Raw genomic sequence first — 16,840 nt, 5'->3', positions numbered from 1 at the left:
CCAGCCTTGTGCAGGTCTACAATTTTATCCCTGATGCCCTTACACAGCTCTCTGGTCTTGGCCATTGTGGAGAGGTTTGAGTCTGTTTGATTGAGTGTGTGGACAGGTATACAGGTAACAGGTTCAAACTGGTGCAGTTAATACAGGTATTGGGTCTCATTCATGAAACACGAGCAGAACGAATTTTTGTGTAAATCGTGTGTAAAGTGGTTCTGGCGTAAATTTTCGGATTCATTAAAATTTTCGTATTTTCCAAATGTTAGTTGGTACGAAAGAAATCTACACCTGCTCCCAGCCACGCGTAAATAGTGCGCTTAACACCCGAACGTTTTGCTCATTAAGGCTGCATTTTAATTCACCTTAATCGGGTACATATTTACACAGCATTTTGAAAAAATATTATATATAGTAATTACATACGGTTTTTCTTATTATGAGAGCCAGTAATAGCATCTGCGATGGTGGTCCTTCTCCAGTTTGAATACTATTTTTCCGAAGTGAACTAACTCATTTTTTGCTCTCAAGCTTAATATCGAACCATTTTCTTCTCACTTCTGGGAATGTTCGATTAACAGATGAAACTCCATTACCTGTATCTGTAATATGCTGCCAAGCTTCCTTTTTTTAGGACCCGATACGCCACTATGTACGCTTGAAAATAAAAAGTGGTGTTTCGAATGAACTTCTGATAATAAAACTTCAGTTTCTGCATCTGAGAACATTTTTTTTTCATTCGCATGCATGTCATAATATGATGCCCATATATAGTTGTCAGTCGGATTTAATGGGCGGGATTTATGGTAATTGATAATGAACGTGCACGCGCGTCCCATTTACGACTGATTGGAATTCATTAACACACACACACACACATTTCACTATCACATCTGACGTTTACGAAGTAGCCTATTTGTGAATCAGGAGAAGAGTTTTCGGGAAGGTCTCTTTACGCGCAAATCACTCGCATATTTACTCGTATATTTACGAATGTTTCGTAAAAAACCTGCAAAATTGTTCCCCCACTGTACACAAATAAAATCCATCTTCCATAAATATAAAGACTTAAGTAAATTAACATTTAGTTTGTTTTGAAGAGATCAACCTTGTTTATCAGAAAACAAATACATCAAATATATTTGTAACAAATTTCTAATTAATGATTACAAAAATTTAAAATCAGCGCCTCCAAATCTGAGGCCATGGTTCTCAGTCGGAAAAGGATGGCTTGCCCACTTCAGGTTGGTAGAGAGTTCCTGCCTCAAGTGGAGGAGTTCAAATATCTTGGGGTCTTGTTCATGAGTGAGGGAAGGATGGAACAGGAGATTACAGACGGATCGGTGCAGCAGTAACGCGCTTGATGTACTGGTCTGTTGTGGTGAAGGAGGAGATGAGCTGTGGGTCATGAACGAAAGGACAAGATCCCGGATACAGGCGGCCGAAATGAGCTTTCTCCGCAGGGTGGCTGGGCGATCTCTTAAGAGATAGGGTGAGGAGCTCGATCACTCGGGAGCTCAGAGTAGATCCGCTGCTCTTCCACATAGAGAGGGGTCAGCTGAGGTGGCTCGGGCATCTGCTCCGGGTGCCTCCTGGAGGCCTTCCTGGGAAGGTTTTCCGGGCACAGCCCACCAGGAGGAGATCCCAGGGAAGACCTAGGACACGCTGGAGGGACTATGTCTCTCGGTTGGCCTGGGAACGCCTCGGTGTCCCCCCGGAAGAGCTGGAGGTAGTGTCTGGGGAGAGGGAAGTCTGGGCATCTAGGGGAGGCGCGCGCAAGATGGCGGCCGTGACAGTTGGCAATATGCAAGGCTAAGGAAATATAAATGATTTTCTCACCTTAAACGTTAAATCTGATTAGTGCAAACAACTGGAAATATATCTTTATATTGCTGTAGTTGAATAAGAGGACGATTTGGAAGAGGACCAAAGAATAAGAGGACTATTTAGCACAGTTGCTTAAAAAAAAGATGACAGACAAAAGGCAAAGAGATCAAGGTAAAAAGACAAACAAGACGCTTTCATTCAACTCTGAGCACAGAGATGTGACTGAGGATGTTATGGAAGTTGTCAAAGCAGGTGATATACACACCTGCACTAATTCCGACGGAGGAATTGTCCATCTTCCTGAGTCAACTCCGTGCACTCCAGTCGCAAAGAAAGGTAAAGTTGAACCTACACTCTCCGAACTGCAAGATAACATCGTGAGGCTTGTAGCTGAAAAAATAAAAGAGAACGCGGACAATCTTGCAGGCCTGATAAAGAAAAATGCAGACACCATCGAAGCGTTAAAGGAATCATCGGAGTTTCTCTTCAACGAAGTTCAAGATATGAAAACAGAAATAAAAACTGTTAAAATTGCAAGTGATGACCATCAGAAGAAAATTACAGGCCTGGAAGATAGAGTGAATGAAATGGAACGCTATCACAGAAGATGGAACTTGAGGCTGTATGGCTTGCCCGAGCAGGAAGGAGAAGACGTTAAACAGCGTGTGATTGACATCTGCAAGGCAGTCATTCAAGACCCTGATGAGGATCTCCGCTCCCAAATTGATGTGAGCCATAGGATCGGGAGGAGAGAGGATGGTAAAACTCGACCGGTGATTACAAGATTTGCATTAAGATCGGTCAAAGAAAAGGTTTGGAAATGCGCGAAGAATTCGGAATTCCTCAAAATAAAGAAGTTAAAATTCGGCGAAGATTTGACTACGAAAGACAAAGAGACTCGCACTAAACTGTGGCCACAGATTGAAGAGGCGCGGAAGCAAGGGAGAAGAGCCTTCTTCGTCGGAGCCAGAGCCATAATTGAGGACAAAGAAATACAAATGTAATAATAGCTCTGATGCGTTCTAAAAGTGAAGTTGCCATGGACTTTCGTTGAGAAGTTCAGTTGTATTCTAAATGCATCTAGTGATGTGCTGTTATATTTAATGTTTGAAAGTTAAAAGGTCAGATTTATAATCCCAAGTTTGCTTGTTCAGATCAATATTTAAAAAGGTGAAGAAAATCATTTTCCCTCTTGTTACATTTAAAACTCAAGGTTTTTTTTTTTCTTTTAGTTAACTTGTTCTACTTTTCAATTTGTCTTTGTCATTTTATTCACTTAATGTGAGGGGTATACTGTACGAGAACAGACTAAGAGGAAAGCTGTATTTTTATTTTGTAAAACTTTCAAGGCAGATTTTTATTTTCTACAAGAAACACATGCCTTAGCTTCAGATTTTAATTTCTGGAAAAATCAGTGGGGAGACAATATTTGGATGGCTTATGGAAACAGTAAATCTGCTGGCACTGCCATATTAAAGGGCTCCTTTCAGGGAAAAATCCTTAAAAATGTTGTTCATGATTCAGGAAGATGGGTTATTCTAGTTATTGAATTTATGGAGAATCTTTTCATTTTGGGTAATATATATGGTCTTAATAATAGTCATAGAAACACACTCCTTTTTGCAGAATTTGATGAACAAATAAATACCTTATTAAATTCCTTTATGAACGCTAAACTAATTTTGGGGGGGGACTGGAACTGCATAAGTGACCCCATCAAAGACTGTCAACCTCAAAGATCCTTAGGAAGTAATTATGGAGAGTTTAATAATCTGTGTATGCATTTAAACTGTTGTGACATATGGAGACTTAAAAATCCACAGCAAATCCAGTTCACTTGGAATAACAAAAATTTATCTAAGAGATCCAGGATTGACTTCTGGCTTATTTCAAATGAGTTGCTAGACAATGTGGAAGAAACCAAAATAGAGCCCTCAGTTTTTTCTGATCATAATTTGATAACTTTAGTACTATGTATAAGGGATCAATCAATAAAATATAAACCAAATTATTGGAAATTAAATAATACACTTTTGAGTGATAGAATCTTCAAAGAAAAAGCCAAAAAAATTATAAATGAAAATTTGATAGAAGCAAAAAAAGACAAAATATATGGCAAACATTGGGAATATACAAAATTTCAGATTTGTAATATGGCCATTGAAAGGGCTAAAGAATTATCTAAGGAAAAAAGAATGAGACAAGATAAAATACTCAAGGGAATAATTTCTATCTATGAAAAAGATGAGCAATCACAAGCTGACATCAATATTTTATTCGAATTACAAGCTGAATTGGACAATATCTATCAAAATCTGGCACAGGGAGCCTTTATTCGTTCTAGACGAAAATGGATAGAGCATGGTGAAAGGAATACGAAGTATTTTCATAATTTAGAAAAGAGAAATGTTAGTGTTAACAGTATATATAAACTCAAAATAAATGATCAGATCTCTGAAGACCCCTCAAAAATTTCTAATTTTGTGGAAGATTTTTATAAAAAACTATACTCCGAACACAACAGTTGTCAGAGTTCATATTTTCTCTCCTGTATAAAAAGTGTTGCTCAAGGTCTTGATGAAACTCAGAAGGACATTTGTGATCAAGATATATCCCTAGAAGAATTTAAAAAGAACATTAGTAAGCTTAAAGATAATAAATCCCCAGGGAATGATGGCCTAACAGGTGAATTTTATAAAGCATTCCAAGATTACATTTCTGAGTTCTTATTATTAGTTTTTAAGGAGGCTATAGAAACTTGTAGACTTCCCCCTATACCCCCTATAACCTTAATTAATAATGATGCGAAATTGTTGTCTCATATTTTTGCGCAAAGAATAAAATTATGTTTAGATACAATAATAGATGACAGTCAGTCTGGTTTTATGCAAGGACGACATATTAGTAACAATATTAGATTAATCTTAGATTTAATTGATTATAAGGATTACATAACCAATAATAGTTACATTTTATTTATAGATATATACAAAGCCTTTGATACTGTAAAACATGAATTTTTATTTGACGTTTTAGAATTTTTTGGTTTTGGTCAACACTTTAAAAGGGCAATACAAACTTTATATAGTGACTGCAATAGTTCAGTTAAACTTCCATGGGGAACTACTCGTAGATTTAGCATTTCCCGGGGCATAAAAGGAGATCCGGCGGCTCCTTTCTTATTCCTTTTGATTATGCAAACTTTGGCTCTACACAATGACTCGTTTGAAGGCATCAAAATTATGGATAAAGAAATTAAATGTTGTCAGCTAGCTGATGATACAGCTATTTTTTTAAAAGACATATCACAGGTTAAAAAAGTTATGGAATGTCTCAATATATTTTCTAAAGCTTCAGGTTTATCTTTAAATGTTAAAAAATGTATTCTTTTCCCACTTAAAAACAATGATATTCCTTTAACTGAATTTGAAGGTATACCAGTTAGGGAGGAAGTTACGTACCTTGGTATCAATATCTGTAAAAATCAATTAGACAGAGTGCAATCTAATTTCCAACCTCTTATGGTGAAAATGAAAAAGAGATTTGATATGTGGCTCATGAGGGATTTATCACTCAAAGGTAGAGTTCTTTTGTCCAAAACTGAGGGGCTGTCTCGTTTAGTATATCCTGCAAAAGTGTTAGATGTACCAACATCTTTTATTAAAAAAGTTGATTCGACCTTATTCAACTTTATATGGAAAAACAAGTCACACTATTTAAATAAAAATATTTTATGTAATTCTTATAATCGAGGAGGTTTAAATGTGCTCGATTTTGGTACTTCTAATACAATTTTCAAGTTGAACTGGATTAAACATTATTTTAAGCATACTGATAAACTATGGTATATAATTCCAAATCTTATTTTTGAAAAAGTTGGTGGTATAGAGTTTCTTTTAAAATGCGACTTTGAGGTTAATAAGCTCCCCATTCAGTTATCCAATTTTCATAGACAGGCTCTTTTATGTTGGCTTCTTATATACAAACATAACTTTTCCCCCCACAAACACTTAATTTGGAACAATAAATTGGTTAAATATAAGAATAAATCAATCTTTTACGACAATTGGGTTAAAAATGATATTCTAATGGTCTCACAATTGATAAATAACAAGGGTTTCTTACTTACATATACTGAATTTTTAAACATATTTGGGATTCCAATATCTCCACGAGAATACAGTATTGTTTTTGATGCTATACCAGTAGGTTTTTTGAGACTCTTGAGAGGCAGTAGTGAACCTCATAAGCAATCAATGGATAAAAAACAGGTTTTGTTAAACGGTGTTGATGTAAAAGATAGTAAATGTAATAGTTTTAGATTCCTGCTCCACCTCGACATAAATTTTTTTGGAATGAACATTGTGGAAATATCAATTGGAGATCGACTTGGACCTATACTAATAAATACTGTATTAATAACAAAGTGTACTAAATATATTTTAAAATTATACATAAAATCTATCCAACAAATGAGTTCCTAAAAAGATATAAAAATGACCTTTCTGAATCCTGTACATTCTGTAAAAAGGATACTGAAACTCTCTTATCTTATCTTTTCTTTGAATGTATGTATGTGAAGTTTTTCTGGATTGATGTGGAATATTTATTTAATATGTTGAGTGGAATTAAGATAAGTATAGAGAAAAGAGATGTTTTTTTTTTATTATGAAAAAAAAAAGATTTAGACAAGAGTGACGATTTTATGTTAAATTTGATCTTATTACTTGGCAAGTTTTACATACATAAATGTAAATGGTCTGAAAGGATGCCTAACATCTTAAATCCTACCATTTTAAAGCTGACATGAAGATTTATTTTGAAACACTGAAAGGACTCTCAAACCGCAAAGCAACCAGAACGATGGACATCCTCAAAGATTTAAACTCCTCTTCTTTATTTTAAGTATACATGTATACCTCCTTTACATTGTTGTTTTTTCCTTTCTTTTATTTTTCTAATGTGTGATTGAGTGTTCTTTAATTTCATTGATATGTTATCTTTAATGCTTTTCATATCTTATGATGATTTGTAATCATTTAGTACAGTATATGTGAAACATCTGTATCTACTGTATTTTGATAAAAAAAAAAAAAAAAAAAAAAAAAGTCTGGGCATCTCTGCTTAGACTGCTACCCCGAATAAGCGGAAGATGTAGTATGTATGAATGATTACAAATCAAAGTTTCAGTATGTAATAGAATTTAATTGGTGGTTATAAATTGTGATGTTATCCCCCTTTGCACAAACTGTAGATTTTGTGTTACCTTTGAATAATTGCATTAACAAACATGAACAAACTTTAATCATTTACTTTTAAAAAGATTTTATCATTCACATTCCATATTCTTCATTTGCCATACTAACAAGATTGGCATCAAAAGTGGATATGGCCATCAGCACACATTTAATGTAAAACAAAAGCATCACTTACACTGACATTATGATTGTGACATCATTTATGTTTGAAAATAAAATCGAATTATTGCATTTTAAACAGTTTCTGGTTGAAAAAAGAAGACATTGAAGACCTTGGTACAGTATCAGGTGCTCCTGGCAACATTCCCTATGGCAAGTAAAGAGATTCACATGTAATACATTACAAAACATTGAGACAACGTTGCACTTTTATTTAAATTCATAACTATGTACTGTCAACTTTACTGAGGGAGGTTATCTGTGGTGGTCAGTACAGGATGGTATAGGGCAAGGAGTGTGTGTGTCTAATAGATGTAACATTTGTGAAAACATGTACAAGGCGTAACTGATGTTTTGTTTTGAAGATTAAGAACTGTTGAATTCATCCTTAGATGAGTCTCCTCCTCTTGCAATCCCTCCCCATCTGGTCTTCGGAGCCAGGTTTGACTGTGGCGGCCCCCAACGGGGACACAGAGTTGAGCAAGGGGTCCTCAGATGCCTGGCCGAACAGAGACAAGAGCATGGCCACACCGAAACCAGTGGCTCGCTCCCCCTGTTGACAATCCACATTGATGAGTTATTAATAATTCTTGAAGTAATTTGCTTAATTTCGAATTATGCTCAGTATATACTCACGACATGAACAGGTGAAGCGATGTCCACATGTACCCAAATGCCTGGCCAATCAAAACCCAGATGAGAGCCAATGAAGAGGCCAGCACAGGAGCTCTGCGCATTCTCACGGTCCTGTGGACACAGAACACTCTTAAAGTCAATTCAGGCAAAAAAACGTTAAATTACAATTTCAATTTAATTTTGTCCTAGGTTGTGGAGAACTGACAATTAATAGTTTAGACAGCAATACAATAATATAAATATAGAAAAATAAATAAATAAAGTACACAAAATACAACAAAACACTGCCTTTTTCACTCCACAACCATCTCATCCTTTTTTCCTCACCGCCACAGAGTTCTTCATGTCAGCCACAGCTGAGGTGAATTCACTGAAGTGAAGCTCGGGACAGTAGACCAGAGGATGTGCCAGGTCTCCGCTGCTGCGGCCCGCTCTCACACAAGCCGCCTCCCACTGCTCACTGTTGGTCATCACAGCGGCGTGATACTTCCCTGTGGAGATTCCCTACAGGAGGAAACAGCACACATTAAAGGCTACATAAAACAGCATGTTTGAGTAGTGTGGGACTTGACTTTTTTTGACTGGGAATTAAATGGATAAAGAAAAGTGGCAATTCCTTATAAGAATGAAACTGCATGTTGATATAAAATGCAATACACACAATACAGATCAAAGCTTTTGGTCTGCAAGATTTATTTTTTAAAGAATATCTTATGTTCACCAAGGCTGCATTTATTTGTTCAAGCATAGTAGAGATATTGTAAAATATTACTACAATTTAAAATGTTTTCTTTTTTCATATAATGTTGTAAAATGTCATTTATTTCTATGATGCAAAGCTGAATTTTCAGCATCATTACACCAGTCTAGTGTCACGTGATCCATCAGAAATCATTCTAATATGATAATTAGCTGCTCAAAAAAACATTTCTTAATATTTTTTATGTTGAAAACAGTTGTACTGCTTCATATCTTGGTGGAAACTGTGATAAAATAAATATTGATCAATATTTTATTTTCTAACATTATACATGCCTTTACTGTCCCTTTTGATAAATTTTATGCATCATTTCTGAATAGAAGTACATCAGCAACACTGATCATAATATTCAAAGGGATTTTTGTCAGCACCACCAGTGAGGATCTGTGACTAAACCGCATGACAAAGAAGTGATTCAGAGTGAACTCTTTAAAAAAAAAAAGAAGACAAAAAGTTCCATCACATGATTATGAACACACAAGACCAAGTTAAAATATAACCAGTTTATGCTGAGATCCAAAGTGCAGCAGCCATAAAGCGGTTTAAAACAGCAATATGTGTTATCTGATAATCTTGTCTCAAACACTTTATATCAATATACAAGATCTTGTTCTTAGTCAAAACCTGTACAAACCTGTACTCACACATCTCATTGAAGATGACTGCTTTGAAATTTAATATGGAGTTAATATCTTTTCAGGCTTAAGAAAGAAGATCTTCACAGACTAATATGTCAGCACGAACACACCTGAGCGCCGGTCAGCGTTGCCATGTCCAGTATGATGTCCGCAGAGAGATCTTTGCTTGCATACACAACACCATCTGAGAGCACCAGCCTCCCTTCAGCATCAGTGTTGTTTATCTCCACTGTCCTGAGAAGCAATGGAAACACACATTAGTTTTAGTCAAAGTGCATGTTGCTGGATAGGACACAAGCAGTTATACATCAGTAGTTGACATGCCAACACTTACTTTCCAGAGTACAGAGTGTGTATATCATCTGGTCGAGTGGCTGTAGGTCCCACTGAGTTCTCAGCCAGGCAGAAGACCGCATGAAGGTTGTCCTTAAAACCCTAAAACAAAACAGAAGTTAAGGTCAGTTTAAAACCTGGGCTAAGGTTACACCTGCTATTAACATCCGCTTTGTGTGATCCGATTTCAAATACAGATGTAAACGGGTTACAATTTGCATTTGTAATGTAAACACTAATGCAACTAGTATTCACCATGCCAAATCAACAAAATCTTTTTGCAGTACCTGTTTAACAGTAGCTTTAAAAGCTCCTAAAATGGCCGCGGCTCCTCCACAGTCTCTCTTCATTCCTGGCATTGTGGTCTAAGGAAAAGATTTTTGTTGTTGTTGTAAAAAACAATAATCTTAAATGGTGTAATTGCAGATATAGCGTTGTGTTTAAAGATGAAGTGTCATTTTCTCCATCTTTGGTCTGACGTACTCTCACTTTGATGGCATTTTTTTGTGAAATTTTTATTACTTCTAGTGTACGCTACACATTACACTGGAATGGGTTTAATATGAATACCTCCCCAAAAAAATTACACACTACATCACCTTTAAAGGCCCAATATGTAGGGTTTTTTTCGGCACAAGAGGGTGCAGTTTCCAACAATAACAAAGGCGTAGGTTGATGACGCAGTGATGAGTTGAACGATGGGACTTGCTGTCAAGCTGATGGATCTAATAATGTTTATGGATGAGTGCAAACATTCATGTTTTTTAACATTACAGTGGTATGAAGCAGGTCGCGATTGCTAGAGAGACAGATATCACACGCGAGTCCCGCGGATATAAAGGAATAAGGACATTTAATTCTACCGAACTACCCGCGAGTGCTGGATTACTCACACAGGTCAGTTTATTAGACGAATTAAACTTGTGATGGAACGTAGCGCTGCTTCACTCGGTCTAACGTTACACTATCACACTAAACGGCATTTAAATGTGTATTGAAAGTTCTAATGTTATACTACATGTTAGTTCGTTTGCTATACGAAACTAGCAGTAAGCTAGATCAACATTAGAATAGCATACTGACCATATTCTAATATTTTATCATGTTGAGCTAACGTTATATAACATTGATTTGTTTTATGTACATTTGCACACCTGTCTAATAAAGCTGTCAAGTCGTGACTCGTGAAGCTCTGTCAAGTCCAAGTTAGTCGCGGATGCTAGCTCTCGGCATCTCAAAAACGCCACGCTGATATTGATCCTCATTTTAGTTCTCCTTGTTTGTCCCAAAGTCTGCTTGGCATGGTCTATGTTTGCAAGAAACAAGAACTGCGTGCCGCTAAACGTTACGCACTATGCAGTTGTCCACGTCTGTCACCATGGTTACGTCATGGCTATGGCAGTACGAGCAGAAACCGAGGATAGCGCGGATATTGCGTCATTGACAGGCGACATTTTTTTTCCGGGACGGCCACTTATTTAAAATTTGAATTTCTCTGAAATAAAAAATCTTTGGAGACTTTTGGGATATTTTAAGTACACAACTGCAGGAAATATATCACACTGTGCAAGTGATTTTGTGATATTTTATTAAAAAATTCCTACATATTGGACCTTTAAGAAGAAAAAAACGTATTGAGCATTCTGCCCATCTTTTAGTGCACTAGGCTGACGGTGAGGTGTGGTATTTACTTTGCCCTTGATGCTGAGACCCCCGGTGTCATAGACAATGCCCTTGCCCACCCAGGCAATGGTCTGTGTGGCACCTGAGGGGGTGTGGCTAAGAACAGCCAATGCAGGAGGATGCTGGGCAGCTTTACCAACTCCATAGATGCCTAAAGAGAAAGGGATTTTGCACACATAAACATATGCACAGTAATGCTCGCTTGCATTTTCAAGCTTAAAAAGACATGCACAGTTTTCTTTTACGTGCCACAAAAACCTCATCTGGAGGAATAAGCCCGAAGTCAGCAGTTGTAAAGTAACATATCCTTTTACTCATCTTGTGTTGAGAACGCAAGCTCATCTTTTTCATCATAGGTCAGAAAATCAGCTGACTTTTTAAAGAACAAACTCATGATTACCCCCAAAGCCCTTTTGTTTCAGTTCTTCTCCTCTAATTATAGTTGGTGTGATGCCTAAGCCGTTCCCCACTGCCTTGATTTCCTGCAGAAGATTGCATAAAATATCATGAGTGGAAAAGTCCATTTCAACAATTTCAGTGTTGTTACTGTTAACTAAAAATGAGAAATTAAAATAAAAATAAATTAAAACTACAACTAACTAAAAATAAAAAAAGTAACGCTTTACAATGAGGTTAACGACATTAGTTCACTCCACCAAAGAAGCGAGATAAAATCAATGCTGTACTATAGAAAAGGCAAACGTTTCGGTCACATGATGTGACCTTTATCAATGCCAAGCAAGATTGCAAGCTTGGCATTGAAAAAGGTCACATGTGACTGAAACATGTGCCTTTTTCTCTTGAAGTGCCTCTCTACTTGGAATTTTTTGTCTACGCACCTCATTTGGACTAATTTTTAGGCGTGCGAGTTCCTAACTATTCTTAACAACATTAGTTAACATGAACTATCAATGAAAATATATTTCCAAACCATTTATTAATCTTAGTCAATTTCAGCATTTACTAATACAATAATAAGATCAAAAGCTGTATCTGTTCATATTATTTAAATGGACTGAGCTAACATGAACAGTTGTAACATTAAAACGATTAATAAATATTGTATCAAATGTATTGTTAATGCATTAACTAATGGAAGCTTATTGTAAAGCGTTACCAAAAAAAAAAAAACGAATTAAAAATCCAACTACAACAAACTAAAAGTCCAACTACAACAAACTAAAATTAAAATGAAATCTGAAAATATAAAAATAAACACCAATTCAAAATATGAATATAATCCGTAACAGTATATAAATAATACTAAAAGCAGTGTTTCACAGAAATATCCAGATATCGAGGAGAAACGCTTGCCTCCAGGAAGTCATCAGTATTCATCTCGCTGCATGGAGTGTCCACGATTCGAGCAGCCAGGCGAACTCCATCCGCTGCATTGGCAAGGCACTGGAAACAAACACTTGCACATTCATACAGATATAACAGACTGATGCATAAACATAGATGAACTAGTAGCAGTGGTTTGAGCTGATTGTAAGGTAGCCAACTTGATGATCTGTGGCATGAGGAAGTAGATCTGAACACTTTACCTCCAGTGTGGAGACCTCCAGGGGGCCGTTGTCCTGACCCACAGACACAAACTCCACAGCGACGCGCTTCTTCTCTGTCCTGCGAGAAGACGCCGAGCGGCGGGTGAACAGCGGGAAAGCTCGGGAAATGGCACACGCTGATGCGAACACTTCAGAACGCTCGCACACCATCTGAGAAGCCAATAATAAACGGACCATTTTAACTAATGTGACATTTGCAGAAACGTTTTAAGCTGCATCAACAGTATTTGTGGCATAATACTGATCGCAAAAGAAAGTAACTACAAATTGTTTCTTGATTCTAACATTTAACGTGTTGGGACTACACTTTTGAAACGTGTTTACCATTTATTATTATTTTACTTTTTAAAATGTAATTTCTAGGGCTGTCAAACGATTAATCCCATCCAAAATAAAAGTTTGTGTTTACATAAAATATGTGTGTGTGCTGTGTATAATTATTTGGTATATTAATGCACACATGTATATATTTAAGAAAAACATGTTATTTTTATATAAAATGTTTATATTTATATAAAATATACATTATATATAGGCTACATTCAGTCTATATACATGCAAATATTTCTTAAATACACATGCATGTGTGGGTATTATTTATGAAAATAATTATACACAGTATACACACACACGTATATTATGTAAACACAAACTTTTATTTTGGATGCGATTAATCGCGATTAATCGTTTGACAGCCCTAGTAATTTCATATGAATTACTGTTACAGATCCGTCTAAACAGAGATTGTTCACATCACATGGAAATCATGAGCAAAAGAAAAGGGAAATGAAGACAAACCAACATGCATTAAGCAACAAGCTATAAAACCAATGCAGTCTGAAACAGTTGACATATTTCCCTAGTTTATTTGAACAATTTGAGTTATAAGCATATGAATAGTGGTGTGACATGTGACTGACCACAATGCAGCGGTTGTTGCCAGCAGGCAGGCAGGTTCGGACCAGTCGGGTGAGGAAGTGGGCAGATGATGGGCTGTTGTGACGGCTGACTCGTGAAGGAAGGGCTGCCACAGCGGCATGACTCAAATACAGCGGGCAACTATCCGTAGGGTTGGGGTTCAGAGAAGACAAAGCTGCCTGCCATATCTGAATGCAAATACAGATACAGCACACATAAACAAAAATGTGTGGCAAAAAAATGGTAGTAGAATGCAATATTATTTGCTTGTGAACCTAAAACCTAATCTACAGTGTGAAGAAAAATAACATCATATTATAGATCACATGCACAGGCAGCAAATCAAAACAATCCAGAGTGTCAGGTCTATCAGGATGTCTTAATGATGATGATAAATGTTCACTTTACAGATTTGACCAAACATTACAAAACAACATGATGTGCTTGAAATTGTAAGAAAGTACTGGCTGTATGACAATAATAATATCAGATGTGCTGATTCCTGTGAGTATTATCTACTGATGCATGATATAACGGCCATTTTATGTTCACTTTAATGTTATCATTAATATATTAAAGCCGATCATTAATGGATTATTTCCTTCAGCCGAGACATTTCAGATGCACACTGTTCGCAATTATGGTTTTGAATTGCTTGAAATATGATTGGAATCACTTAAAAAAAGGAAAATACAGTTAAGTGCAACATGTGCAGCGCAAGTCTGTGATACAAAATATTATAATGAGAAGTTCGAACATTATAATTGTGTGCTTGGGACATGGCTTTTATGGTGAAACTTTTGGTTTTGTAATCAGGGCCTCAATAACGAAATAAAAATCTGTATTTTCATTTACTGACCAATATTTCGGTTATCGGCTTTAAAATATAAAGAACTATCGGTTATTGGTATAAGCCAAAATGTTCGTATCAGTGCATCCTTATGATTATTATATTCTTAAGCATTGGTATTTACATGTGTTCAAAAATATGTTAATGAATATAACAGCTGGACATGCCCAGTAAAGTAAAAAGATATTGCCATGCTACCACGTCAAAAATACCACAGTATTACTATTACCATGGTGTAAGTGGTATTAAATACTGGAAGTACCTGAAGACCATAGTATGCCCAAAGAATACAATGTCATTACTATTGTATATCTCCAGAAAACCATGGCATGTCCAATATCAATAGACAGGGTAATATCATGGTACCTTTTGTTAGTGGGAAGAAATCAGAACTGTAAAATAAGAGTCATTTCATTAAATTAAGAGCCAGTCAAGAAAAGTAACTTAATTCGTTAAAATGATTTTAATTATCTTTTTATAATTATCTATAACAGACGTTTCCATTAGTAAATGCAGATTAGCGGTCTGTAACACAACACTAACAGCCCAGGCAGAACTTTAGCCTGTAAGCTAACGTCATTCTGTGTTTACAAGCGGAGTTACTTTTTTATTAAACATTATGTACGGTACCTCTTTTGTGACCACTGGCTGCAGTTTCCCTTTCACCTGGTTCCAGTTAATCTGTTGCAGATTGGCGAGCTGGCCGACGATGAGGACCGGGCGGTTCTGCGGCTCTGAGTCCCCGGCAGAAGCCTTGAACTCAAGCAGTACGTTCGCCATCTTCCTGCCGAATGACAGTCTCTCTTCAGAAGGAAGATGCACTTTAACCTCCCGCTCGTCTCGCGAGCCCTTGTGTTGAGAGCGCTATTTATTTATTTATATCTACATATTTTTTCTGTGCTTTCCGAACAATAAAGTGCTAATAAAAATGCAAAACTTAAGACTGTAAAATTATTTGCAGTATCTCACGGTGTACGAATATGGTAATCATTCAATTCAATACCTGTATCAAAGAACCACGTCATGTTTTATCATTTGGTAACACTACAATAGGGTCTCATTTGTTAACATTAGTAATGTATTTGCGAAAATGAACTAACAGTGTGCTATGTAGGCCTATTCCTTACAACATTCGTTAATCTTTGTTAGAGTTATTCTCTAAAAATAGTTATTCACAATGCATTAATGCCTATATGTTAACATACAACTTTTGATTTTAAAAATGTATTAATAAATGTTGAAATGAACATCAAATAAGATTAGTAAATGCAAGTACTGTTCATTGTTAGTTCATGATCTAATGTAGTTAGCCTAGCTAATGTGCAACAATGAAACCTTATTTTAAAGTGTTACTTATAATTTAAAGACATAGCAAGAGGCTTAAACATTTTAAACTACGACCAACTAAAGCAAAAAAATATGAAATTTGATGCAGTTGCTGATATTTACGGCCAACGCGTAAGATGAAATTCAGCATGTAAAACAATGAGATCTTTATAACAGAACAGCAACTTCTTACAAAAACTGCATATAAATATTGTCACTCTACATCACCCAATAAGCCATTATTGGGAGATGTAGTGGCAGCTGATAATCAATACAAAGTCTTAGTAAGGTGATAAAGGCTTAAAACAAGGGAAAAAAATTTACCATCTCCATTGTGTAGATAGCTTATTTATTAGGTACATATATTAAATAACACACAACATTTGTCTTTATATATATATATTTGTTTTAATTTCATTAAAAACATGTTTACATAAGGTTCAAATAGCATACAGTAGTACCATAATGGCAGAAAAATATAATATTCACACTGGGTTTCACGCCAAAACCATGAAGAAAACCACATGAAATGGATTTAAGCCTTGAATGTGCAGTTATATTTTCTCTTTACCTTCTAAAATAACATAAGAATAAACTGTCTCTGGATCTTGGTCAACGTAATCATTTTTACCCCATCATCATACAGTAGTGGTGCAACTACCCTTTACAAAAGCCAACAAGAATTGATTTTTGAAAGGACAGAAAAAAGTAAATCATCATTATAATATAACAAAAACAGCCCAGGTTCCAGACATTGCCAACAGACAACAATAGAACTCCATAAACTCTGTACACGTATTTGCATCTAAAATAAATAATTTCATCTTGTACAGGGGACAGTAGTTGTACAGTCAGTCAGCAGACCTGACCGAGCTTCAGTCAGGGACTGA

At 36.1% G+C, this 16,840-nt stretch overlaps 1 protein-coding gene across 1 annotated transcript; it reads right to left on the bottom strand.

The window, feature by feature from the left end:
* Nucleotides 1-7,429: 7,429 nt before the first annotated feature.
* On the bottom strand, nt 7,430-15,433 carry npepl1 (aminopeptidase like 1). The gene is made up of 12 exons (XM_056270496.1): nt 15,255-15,433; nt 13,777-13,962; nt 12,836-13,006; nt 12,603-12,692; nt 11,689-11,770; nt 11,297-11,439; nt 9,893-9,970; nt 9,607-9,707; nt 9,383-9,506; nt 8,202-8,378; nt 7,875-7,985; nt 7,430-7,791 (listed from the first exon to the last, which is right to left on the bottom strand). The coding sequence occupies exons 1-12, from the start codon at nt 15,402-15,404 to the stop codon at nt 7,627-7,629; spliced, it is 1,578 nt and encodes a 525-aa protein (XP_056126471.1). The 5' UTR covers nt 15,405-15,433; the 3' UTR covers nt 7,430-7,626.
* Nucleotides 15,434-16,840: the final 1,407 nt, after the last annotated feature.

The sequence above is a fragment of the Rhinichthys klamathensis genome, unplaced genomic scaffold (assembly GCF_029890125.1).
Source record: "Rhinichthys klamathensis goyatoka isolate OS25496 unplaced genomic scaffold, OSU_Roscu_1.1 h1tg000303l_1, whole genome shotgun sequence".
NCBI classification, from domain to species: domain Eukaryota; kingdom Metazoa; phylum Chordata; class Actinopteri; order Cypriniformes; family Leuciscidae; genus Rhinichthys; species Rhinichthys klamathensis.
This window is presented reverse-complemented; position numbering and strand designations above follow the sequence as displayed.

Excerpts from the sequence above, each read along its gene's own strand:
- npepl1 (XM_056270496.1), bottom strand. The coding sequence starts at position 15,404 with ATGGCGAACGTACTGCTTGAGTTCAAGGCTTCTGCCGGGGACTCAGAG. Across the intron at positions 13,963-15,254 it reads AGCCAGTGGTCACAAAAGAG|ATATGGCAGGCAGCTTTGTC; the intron begins GTACCGTACATA and ends ATTTGCATTCAG. Across the intron at positions 11,440-11,688 it reads GAAACAAAAGGGCTTTGGGG|GCATCTATGGAGTTGGTAAA; the intron begins GTAATCATGAGT and ends CTTTCTCTTTAG.